Consider the following 11873-nt stretch of genomic DNA (forward strand, 5'->3'; position numbering starts at 1 on the left):
AAGAAAAAAAATTGAATCTCGCAAACGTGAAAACAGAAGACACGAAAGTGTCTTTCTCTCTCTATCTCTCTTGCTCGCTCTCTCGAAGGAAGGAGATCGATAACTAATTGACCTTTAAAACTCTCGTCTATGGATCGATAGTATATAACGGCGGACGGCGACTACTGAATTATTGCTGTTGAGATTCCGTCAGCTCGCGCATCGGGCGTGACTGGCATTGTTGTTCGATGCTATGGAATATCGGACGAAAATCTCTCTTTAATTCTGCCATCCGCTACGCGCCGAAGTCATTAACGCACGGAATGTTTTGCAGGTTCCACGACGACGAGCACGCGAATTTGCTCAACGCCATGTGGCTCATCGCCATCACCTTTCTCAGCGTCGGCTTCGGCGATATCGTCCCGAATACCTATTGCGGACGTGGTATTGCCGTCTCTACTGGCATGATGGTAAGTCTCGAAATTCGCCCCCCCCCCCTCTCATTCCGCTGTAAATTGGGCATGCCTTGGACACTTTTCAGATAATGGAAATTGATTTTCTCGCGAAAATGGCTTTTACACTGTCATGGTTCAATTTATTCGTTTCGCTTTCTTTCCCGATGTGCACAATAAATAGTGAACAGCGTAGCAATTTTCTTTGCATCCAACGCACATGTAAGTTTCCCATTTTACTTAGATCTTTATTGAAGAAGCTCGCGTGCACTTGGAATAAACTGCAAGAAAACGCATCCATTACCATTCCCGAATGACAATTCTAAGTTTAATTTCCTCGTCATAGTTTGCGCTCCATAGAACGATCTAATTAAAACTCCATCTCTACTGCAAACGCGCGCGCACACGTTCCGAGTTAATTAACCAAGAGATATGAAAGAACTCGCTCCCGATTAGTCGCCTCTCCGAAAAAAAGCAGTAGCCAGACAGCATGTTGCCTTAATCCACATGGCATTAAAGCTTCTTCCAGCGCAGCACTTATCCGCGGTTGGAAACTGTGCATTATTGATCCTGCCCTCGGCTCCGTGTGATCCTTCTACCCCATTCTTTCTCTCTTTTTCCTGCTTTCTTTTTTTATTTTTTCGAGCCGCGGGACAATGTATTGGAGTTGTCGCGCGCGCGAATCGACAATGGTGAGGAGGAGCAGGAGCAGGTTTCTTTTTTCGTTCTATCATTGCCGCGGTTAGGAAATTGTACTTTACATGCGAATCGAATGATTGGAGAAGCTTAATTGACGTGTCGGTTATAGAGTTGCTGTGCACAGATGGATTAATAAAGTTCGTATTCGAAGCTTAACAAATTATAGATTGGAAGTTGTTGAATGGATTCTTTTTGCTTTTTCTCGAAGGAAGAAAAGTCGAGCAACTTTCGTTCTATGTAGTTTCTGAATAGAGATGGTGCTTTCCTTCGGTTGACGTAACCATTTTTTCAATGAAGATAAGAAAAATTGAAAGGAGAACGAGATCGCAAGTTTTTACGTAAATTTCGCGTTCTATCGTGTGCGGGCACGAATGAATAATGTGAAGATCAAACTTCAAGAATTTTTATGATTTATACAGTAAGCGAATCTGCAACAGGATGTTTTTTTATCAGTAATCTGATTATTTTGAGTAAAACAAAATTTTGCGAATCGGCTAGTCCCTGATGTAAAATTATTACGCAAAAATCTTCATATATCAAAGCAAGATTTCATGTCGATTGGCAATCGAATGTTCAGAAAACAATTTATTTTCTTGCTACAAAGGCAATTCATCTTGCCGGTAAGGTCGTTCGTTTTCACAAAATAATTTTTACTCCCATCAAGACTTGAGCATTCTAAACTATTACTTCGTAAAAAAAAGTAAAGTATCTATGATTTTGCAAAAATCAATTGGCCTTAAAAAGAAAAAAAGAAAAGCTCAGTGCTGTTCAGACAGAAGCTCCCCGCCACAAGTTCAGTGGCATAAACTCTGGAGGCAAAAAAAGGAGCCCCAAGGCGCACTAAAAAGCATTACATTGGAAAAACTACGCCCCCGAGGGTCTAGTAGAGCCTACATAATTTACATTTGGGCTCGACTCCCTTGTGGGCATGCAAGCCACACGCGAAAGACTACGCATCTCTGATGGCTGAGATTAAATTCTGTAATGTCGTTGCAGTATGCCTCGAAGCCCGATCCTTTAATCCCGTAGAGTATTTCAGATGTCTATAGAGCTGCAAGTTAATTATGCATATGCTGAGGCTCTTTTCAACAAATGCGGAGTGAGATGTAACGCTCGATAATGAGGTTTCATCAATTATTCAAATGTCGTTTCGCGAGCAAGATTCATATTTTGCCCCTATCAATATTTCAAGCATGAAACTCAACCTGGAGACTCATTCGACGATTGGTCTGCAATAAAATCTCTAATGAAACGTCGATGTTTAGCCGATAATAGAGTTAATTATCGGCAATTATTTATAGCCTCGGTACAATTAAGCGGCAGGAGGTTCTCGTAATATCTTGGGGCTTCATTACTTCCCATAGATCCTTTCCAAGGTTACCGTTCATTTTTCATTCTCTCCGCACAAGACGGAGTGCCATCAAAGAATACCGTCGGGATATAATATCATTCAGTAATTAACTCTCCAGTTATCGACTTTTGCCTTTGTATCTACATAGATTTCCCTTTCATGCCAAAGTTACCACGCCGTTTAACGTTCACTTTGCCATACTTCTATTACCAATTTTCGCTCTGAACAACTGCGCTTTTTCCAACTTTGTTAATACGTTAATAACGAGCTTCAATGTTATATTTCAAAACGGTAAATACACTGAATGAACTTGGCTTTATACTTTACGTCAACATTGTTAACGAATATTATTAGTTCGCAAAGTCCAACTAAAGCCCGCCTATTTTTTTTCGAGAAGAAAGGAAGATATAAAGGTATATGTCTTTTTCCTCGTCTTATTTCTTACTTACAGCCATGAGAATCTCGTTACCCTCGTAAAATGAATGTTGTGTAGCAAACCAAGACCGAGTAGGCGTGAAAAAAAATGAGATGTGCAGTGCTGTAAAAGAAAAACGTCACCTCAAGTAACACGAGCTCCCTTTACTTGCCTTATATTGATGTCGAGCATCTACTTTGGCTACTTTACAATGCTTGTATTGACGAAAAATTTATCTTAGTTAGGCCGATCTCTTACATATTTTACGTAATTAGAATATTAATTTTCTGTGTATGACCTAATTATATCAAATATCACTGTGGACTAATTTGTAACTGAATATAGTTTGCAACTGCACGAAAGAAAGTTTCTTGATTGCATATTCGAAAATCACTGTTTGTTCCAAGTTTCGTTTCAATTTTTATTCTAATATTTTATTACAAACGTTAACTAAGAAATTATGCTAATAAAATGATCTCCTGGCACGCTATCGTCAAAAAAGTTCTTTAATGAGACTTAAAAGGAAACTTGAGCTCTAAATGCTCGAGTAGCTTGAATTAAAACTTAGGAAAAAATGACGTAGACGCAGTTCTTCTACTTTAAGATAAATAAAATTTGTTTAGCCAACGAAATGCGTAATATCGTATTACATTTCGAAAAACTCCACTTAATAATCCCTTACAAGCATACGGGTTCTATAAGAGAGATTCAACTTATACGTGTAACTTATGTTGAAAGGGTGCCGGCTGCACAGCTCTGCTCGTCGCAGTAGTCTCGAGGAAACTGGAATTGACTAGGGCGGAGAAGCACGTTCACAATTTCATGATGGACACACAGCTGACTAAGAGGGTGAGTGTGCTTCATTGTACTATTTTACTATTACACCGTTTTCCTTTCTACGCTAAGGTCTAATTGAATTTAACGGCCTCCATTTCCCGTCCTGTGCGAAAGCCTCCAAGACCTTATGCCTTTTCTCTGTTCATCGATCAGCAATCGCCAGATGAAAGGACGTCGTTGCGAGGGGCGCTGGATGCTTTTTATATCTTATGTAAATCTTTCATTCGTCGCGCCCTTGCGTTTCCATTGGCGAAAGCTCAGCTATCGCCATGAAAGAACTCATCGTCTTGCAGCGATGTTTGATGCGCTAACATCAAACTCGATGCGCAAATAAAACGTATAAAGTATTACATTACGAAAAGTATTAAAAAACAGTTTAACATCGGAAGCTCGCGCTGCAAAGGAAGCAACGCCGGCAACTTTCGCGAAATACTAAAATGCGGGAATGGAATAAAAAAAAAGTTGGCGGAAGTCTTGCGCCGCGGTTTTACAACGCCGCGCACACGGGGCTGGGAAAAAAATCTTGATTGCTGCGTTTTTTTCTTTATGTTTCAGCTGAAAAACGCAGCGGCGAACGTGCTGCGCGAGACGTGGCTGATCTACAAGCACACGCGGCTAGCGAAACGTGTTAATCCAGGCCGCGTGCGCACCCATCAGCGCAAGTTTCTCTTGGCCATTTACGCGTGAGTTGTTAAAACACTTAGGAAAACACATAATTACGTTCTGCGTGATATCGTAATATTGCCATTTCAAATAGATTACGCAAAGTGAAGATGGACCAACGTAAGCTCATGGACAATGCCAACACCATCACGGATATGGCCAAGGTAATAGAGGTAACACGGTAGTTTTCATTTCACATAGATGTTCATGTTCGTGTAATACTTTCGTTGGCTGGCCTATTTCGTAAATCTGTAAGTCAATGACCATTGGTTCCGTGTACGTACCTGGTTTGAATATCGTAACGTTGGTTATCGTTATCCTTCGAAATGGATTAAGCGAAGCTTGTTCGATTGCCTTTCCATTTGTTCATTGTCAAATACGAATAACCGATGCCGAAACTTGACGAGCTCGCGAGGAAACAGACCGTTTAAGTTATAACGTGGATCGAATCGAAAAAGAACGTTTTGGTAATTGCCGATCGAACAAAAGCCGCGCACAAGGTACACCGTGAAAGCCCAACAAAAGATTTCTCGGTCGTAAAGAGAAGTTTTACACGCGAGCCCATTGTAATACTCTTCGCCGTAAGCTGAGCACGGAACGTAGACAACGTTGCGCAAAGTACGAAACGAGGAGCTGGTTCCTGGCCACGCTAACTTGCAAATTGATTGCGAAGGACAGGCGCAAAACGGCAAAATGACTGGTTCGCTTTACGAGCTGACCGATCGAACGGCAGACACAAAGACGACGGAAACTTGTCGGCCAATACTGCGAGCACCCTAAATCGCCGGATAAAGAGAGATTCGCACTCGCGAAGCGGCTGAGTAAGATTGAAGCGCGGTCGCAAGGCGCCGACCGGATAAACGACCAGTCGCGACCGCGAACGTTCGTCGCCCGAAGCATTGTCGCTCATGAATAGCTATCGCTCGGAATCGCGAAGCTCGCCGAAGCAATAACCAGACACGAACGATGCAGACGCAGAACACGGTGTACGAGATAGTGTCGGACATGAGCAGTCGTCAGGACGCGCTGGAGGAGCGGCTGGCCTCGGTCGAGGACAAGCTGAGCGCGCTGCAGGACCAGCTGGAGCTGCTGCCGGACGCACTGGCGCGCTGCATGGCCCAGCACACCGAGCGCATGGAGCAGCGCCGGAACTTCCTGCACCCGGACACGGCCGCCGGGAGCCTCGCGCCCACCCCAGCGAGCGGCGTCGCCGGCTCGCTGCTGGGCGGCAGCGTCGCCCCCACGGCCACGGCCTCCAGCTTTCCGGGCTTCGCGCCGATCGGCGCGAGCGGCGCCGTGGTCGCGCCGAGCCTGCAGCAGCAGCAGCAGCAGCTGCAGCAGCCGCTGCTGCCGCACTCGCGGAGCGGCCCCAGCGTGGTCGCCTGCTCCAACCCCTGGCCGCAGTCGCCGGTGCTGCCGCCGGTGTCGAGCAGGACGCCGCACCTGGTGCCCGACACGGGCCGCCAGTCGTCGAGCAGCGCCTCTTCGCAGCCCGTCTCGCGGCAGCACTCGTCCTCGTCGCAGTCGCAGCAGCAACAGATGTCCGGGCTTGGCACGAGCCAGGGCTCCGACACGTCGCCCCACAGCTGAGCCTCGTCGCTGCAGCCGCAGCACTCTTATTGAAACCGTCTGGAGGATTGCCTCGGGTGCATCGTCGCGCTTCTTTCCGTATTTCCGGATGATCGGACTCGTCTCGAGCTTCGGTTCGCATCGTATTTTTGTAACGCGCTCGGGAGCGTGCCAGGCGACAAATGTGCTGCTTTTCGCTCGGTTAACCCGTCTGGGACTGCGTTATCTTTCTTTGTAACGATCTATTTTTCACCCGTTCCTTCGTGTCTTCTGTTCTCGTGTCAACTAGGCATAGACCTACATTCTTTTCCTTGCCGATGAGTATTGGACTCATGTACATAAACAGTTTTGTAAGAAAATGACGCGAGCGAAAATGCAACGGCAAAAAAACATGGGAAGTGAATTCTTACGATGCACACGTGCGCGAAAATTCTCCGACCTGCTGTGAAGCTGCCAACCTGCCCAATTTGCGTGCCTGATCGACGTATAATGTAAGGACAAAAAAAAAGCAAAGTGCACTAGCGGAAAACAAGAAAGAAAAATAAACGAGAGTACGCGACGCTCGAAACTAACGCCGCTATTGCTCGACAACGATTCCACGAGTTCGTGAACGTGTGCGATTATTTGTACGAAAAATAAATACTACGAAGCATACATGATCATGTAAATGACGATAAAGGTGAGAATTAACTGAGGACGAAGAAGAGAAAACGACGATGTGTGAATCTCTAGTGTAAAAATAAGACAAAAAGTGCACCTAGGGTTATATAATTCATTATCTTTTCCCGTGAGTAGATGATACGTTGATTATAATTGGGCTAATTGGGCTTGGGAGTGCGTACATATCATCCAAAGTAAACAGCCAAGTTTCGTTCGGGCAAGTCGCCGAAGACGTGCCCGTCTGGATGCTATCGAGACGTTCAATAGTACGCACGCCTCCAAGCGTTCAAGAGTAAAAACTAGTCCTACGCGATTCCGTAGAATTGTTATCGTTTTAAAGACCGTATCGCGACGTCAAATACTTTGCAACAAGTCGACTGCAAGCTGTATATATTTGTTTTGCTTATCGACGAGATATCGCGCTGCGCGAAATTCCAAATTTCTACGATTGCTCCATAGTGAAAGCCAAAGGTTACCTTATTTCAAACTATATTCGCGACATATAAATTTTTAAATTCTCTATCGCTTTGAAACTGCGCAGGTGAAAAGAGCCGACTATTTCTTATTAAATGCCACTGCACGACAACTATCGAGAATGTCTTCTCGAGAACCTTCTTCTCCTTCCTGATTAAATTGCGCTCTCTTTAGCCCCTGCTCCGCCCCCCTGAAGCAACCCTCCCTTATGGCGCGCTAGTAGCTGTGGTCGTCATTGTCCTTCTCTATCTTCCTCATCGCATTTCAAGTGAACTTGAATAGATTGGAACGTGACGCGTTGAAACAAATAGTTTATCGATCCAAATCTCGCAGCATCGCCTTTTCGGCCGTTTATTGTAGTCCACACTAATTTCTCGGTTTTTTTTATTTTTTAACCATTTTAATATTGCACATGAAATAGTTGGCCTCTGGAACTTTTAACAATACAAACAAGCACGTTGGGGCCTACATTTATTCATTCAAGCGAAAAATAAAAAGAAACTGTCGATGTCGTTTTGTCCGTCACTGTTCCGAAAAATATAATAAAACGTTTGCGAACCGACTCGCAAAATTTCATGGCGAAACGGGACCAAAATACAAATTCGCTGAAGACAGAGTGGTTTGAAAAAAATTTGTAAGAGAAAAAAAAAACAAGAAAAATCTAGAATGACATTTTATTCGATAGTTCAATTTCAACAATGATACAGAACTAATATTAAATTCAACAAATAATTTATCAAATTATATTGGCATTCAAAGTGCTTGAGAAAATGCATGTTTCTATCTTGGATGAAATGATTTTCTAGATTTGCGACGAACGGCTGAGTTTTCAATTCTGTCTTTTCAATCTCGTAGAAGACGTACTGGACATGACAACCACGCGCAATATTTTTATATAGATATCTTGAAAGTGCATTATAGTGCCAGGGAGACCATATGCCAACTATAATAGGTAACAAAAATGAATGAGATTTACGGAATAAAAACAATCTCAATTATTAACTTCATTTCTAAAATAATGAAATTAGAAATGAACTAAAAATCATAGCAAATTATTCAAATTAACGTGGTATAATATCTTATTAACACGGCTAGTACTCACTCAATTTCAACAATAATATAAGCGTAAAAACACGTCGAGCCATCAATTTTGAATGCACATCATTAGCTTGACTTGTAAATAACAAGAAATTGTTGAAAATTATTATAATTTTTCGCGCAACAGTATTTGTATGTATGCGTTCCCTGTAAATATGCCAAATATATATGAAATAGTTCATCTTATCGTCTCGGGTTTAAACAATTTTTCAACTTCGTAAACAAACATTAAAAACCATTAGTATGTTATTTGACATTTTAATTATCATAGTTATATATTTTAATAATACTATATCAAACGTTTCTTACGCTGTGAATGTCTTTTTTCGGCAAAATAAATATAAATTTTATCACATCAATTTCATGACATGTATTAAAAAGTCACTTGTTACATAATATTTATTATCAGAACTAGTCACTATGCCGCCAACGTTTTCCTATGCTTGCAGGCAAGTCCACTTAATGGCATTGTCCACTTAGTATGTGAGCTAGTAAAAAAATAGTTAAAGGCAAGCTACTAATGATTAAATACAGAATCGAATATGACAGTTGTTATTAAATAAAAATATTGCTCTGTTTAAAAAAATTTTTTTTATAGTAAATATGTTCGGTCTGTTTGATTTTTCTACATAAAAGTGAGAATTCAATAATTAGTAAACAGTATTATAAATAATTAACTTTATTAAAAAAACATTTTGATTAGAAAAAAAATAATAAAAAACAGATAATGCTTTTTTAGGAATATCAAAATTGAGGAAATCGTGAACGATAACAACAAAGAAATGCCGTCGGTAGCCTTTGAATAATTAATTTAGTCTTTTTATGAAGTATTGATATCTACATAATACGTGAAACTGGTTTTACATAAGTTTTTAACACTTCACGCTGGCGAAATATTACATACTATTATCACTATATATCACCTACGAAAAACCTACATATTACATTAAAACCTATCAAAGTGTAATATGGCTTATACACTATGCGCGGACAAAAGGAAGCTGTCGAATAATAAATGAAGCGGTAGGTACATTTGAATAGAATTTAGGTATATATATATATATATATATATATATATATATATATAGATTGCAACAATTCATAGTAAGTGGAAAATACGAATAAAGCATAATTTTGTTGATAACGGAACAGAAACAGATATAGGAAAAAATAATTATATTATACACACGTGACATTATTTCAGTGATTTATACAGAGAAATTAAATGATAAACTAAAGTAAATTGACAATTAGGACTAAAAATAAAAAATATACATAAATATATTTACAATTACCGTTGTTGTTATTACTATATTATAAAAGAAAAACGAATAAAAAATGATATTACGACTATTACATTAGTTACGTACCATAGAGACACGTAGAGTTAGACGTAGAATATACATTTCGACGATTTGACTACTGTATATTGATCAAATGAAAAATTAAACTAAACAACAACCAAAACAAGATGGAAGAGATATTTATCGAAAAAACGATATAATTCATTATTAAAAAAGACAATGCAGCTACATTAGTTGTTCGACGTAAATATGGAAAAAAATGACCAATCGTTAAAAACTCAGATTCTTATACAAATAAATATATGTATGTATGTATGTATGTATGTATGTATGTATGTATGTATGTATGTATGTATGTATGTATATATAGACATACATACTCCATAGGCGAAAGCACTTTTACATGAGTTTTTCATTGAAAGTATATATATATTATACATATACCTTTTTAAGGAAAATATAATAGAAAAATATAATAGTTCGAGCGAGACAGCGAGGTGTTTCGCACATGTTTAGGCACTCTAAGAGAGTATTTAACGACAACCGAAATAAATAAATTCAACAAAAAAATTAACTCAAGAATAAACAAAAATAAAATAATCGATTACCAAATAAATAAGAAATGATAAAAAAAGTAATGATATTTAAAGAAAAGCAAAGCAGTTAATTAATAAAAAATAAAATAGTCGACGAATCCTAATTCTCTCGATCTACTTCGAAAACGCAGTGAAAGAAATAAAAAAGTCCTATATACTTTTTTCAATTTTCCAATTTACCTCTCTCTCTCTCTCTCTCTCTCTTGCTCTCTCGTTCTCTCTCTCTCTCTCTCTCTTTCTCTCTGTCTGTCACTCTCCCTCTCTCTTCCTAATTCACATACGCATACACCCCTCGTTATCTCTCAAACTTCTATGTCCTTTGTCTCACAGTCAATCGAAGACACACACACGTGCGAGTGGTACAGCAAGTGCGTGTCTGTTGGAATATACAAAAATGGGACCGAGAACGAGTTTTAATCTTTTCTTTATTTTTATTTTCTAGCTCAAGAATGTATCAAAAATTTCGTTGCGAATGTTTTTTTCATTGTGTATGTCATAAGTATCAGGTACTTTAAAATGTAAACTTAAACTGGCCGAAATATCGTGATAAGTCGTGAAGATTATTGTCGCTTGCTTGACTACAATCATCCGACCTATCGCGCAATTTCATCGCCACTAGAGTATTGTTATCGGAGTTATCTCGTAAGTTATGCCGAAGACATGAATACTATAATATTGTGTTTTATCATAAATGAAATTAGCATTGTTGCCGTAAGAAAGAAAAAAACTCTAAATTCAATGAGCTCTTGCAAATCGAAAAAATTTGCATTGTAAACACTACAAATAGTTGTATTTATTTAAACATACAGCGTGCAAAGATGTAGCGAAAGAACATTTTAGGGGTGCGAATGTTATCTAGCGCACGCGCGCGTAGGTTTTGTCGCCTAATTATTATCAAGCAAAAAATATATATACATATAAATAATTAAATATATCTATATATATTGTATCGACGCCTCGGAGCTATTGAATATACAAATATGTTTCATTGTATGAGCTGGCCTTGTACCACCTTATGCGGCAAATTAAAAAAAAACGCAAAGGATAAAATCCTATTAATACAAATGATGCGAGTTGTACGAACACACATTTTCTTTTCGGCGTTTAGGTCTTTTCATCCTCGTGCAATTAGCTGAAAATCGTGTTCAAATAACAAAAAAACAAGAAAAGAAAATGATACAAAACGAAAAACGAAGAAAATAATATAAAATGTATAACAACGTAAATGATAATTAAACTCGTAGGGACAGTCTCCTACTAAGGGAACAACTATCGTAATTTAATGGACGTAAGGGGAGAGAAAGAGAGAAAGGATGAACAAACAAGGCAGATAAAACAAACGAAACAAGCAAAAAACACTAATGAAAAAAAAGCGAGCATGTGCAAAGCGAACTCGTAATGTTAATACATACAAGAATTTCGATGTAAATAGATTGTGAATTTGAGATCGTCTTTATATTTTAGAAAGAAGCACAACGTTTGTTACGAGGAAAAAATGTTACTCTATAATGGCTCTAACATTAAATTTATTAAATTTGTTAGCAGCTCTCAGATAATGTGTGTGTGTGTGTCTTTCAACTAATTCTCCCCAAAAAACAAAAAAAAACAGATCCTAATTTAATTTTTTTTATATTCCATGCTATTTTATTTTCTTACAAGCTACGATTTTACAAAACCGAAATAAGTTCATAAATTACATTGCATAAATATTACCATGATCTCATTTTTCTTGTCAACAGATGATTCTTTTTCTTTTCTTTTTAAATAGCCTACATG

General features: G+C 39.1%; 1 protein-coding gene across 7 annotated transcripts in view; it reads left to right on the top strand.

Moving 5' to 3' along the window:
- LOC131665581 (small conductance calcium-activated potassium channel protein) overlaps nt 1–11642 on the top strand; it is a 90102-nt gene extending 78460 nt beyond the window's left edge. For all 7 annotated transcript variants that reach the window (XM_058937564.1, XM_058937566.1, XM_058937567.1 and 4 more), the window contains 5 exons: nt 314–449; nt 3635–3745; nt 4289–4416; nt 4491–4560; nt 5369–11642. In XM_058937564.1, the coding sequence (XP_058793547.1) occupies nt 314–449; nt 3635–3745; nt 4289–4416; nt 4491–4560; nt 5369–5986 (1063 nt within the window). In that variant the 3' untranslated portion in view covers nt 5987–11642. The remainder of the gene's footprint in view (nt 1–313; nt 450–3634; nt 3746–4288; nt 4417–4490; nt 4561–5368) is intronic.
- The last annotated feature ends 231 nt before the right edge of the window (nt 11643–11873 follow it).

This window comes from Phymastichus coffea, unplaced genomic scaffold, assembly GCF_024137745.1.
Source record: "Phymastichus coffea isolate CEN01 unplaced genomic scaffold, Cenicafe_Pcof_1.1 PCOF00053, whole genome shotgun sequence".
Classification (NCBI taxonomy): Eukaryota; Metazoa; Arthropoda; class Insecta; order Hymenoptera; family Eulophidae; genus Phymastichus; species Phymastichus coffea.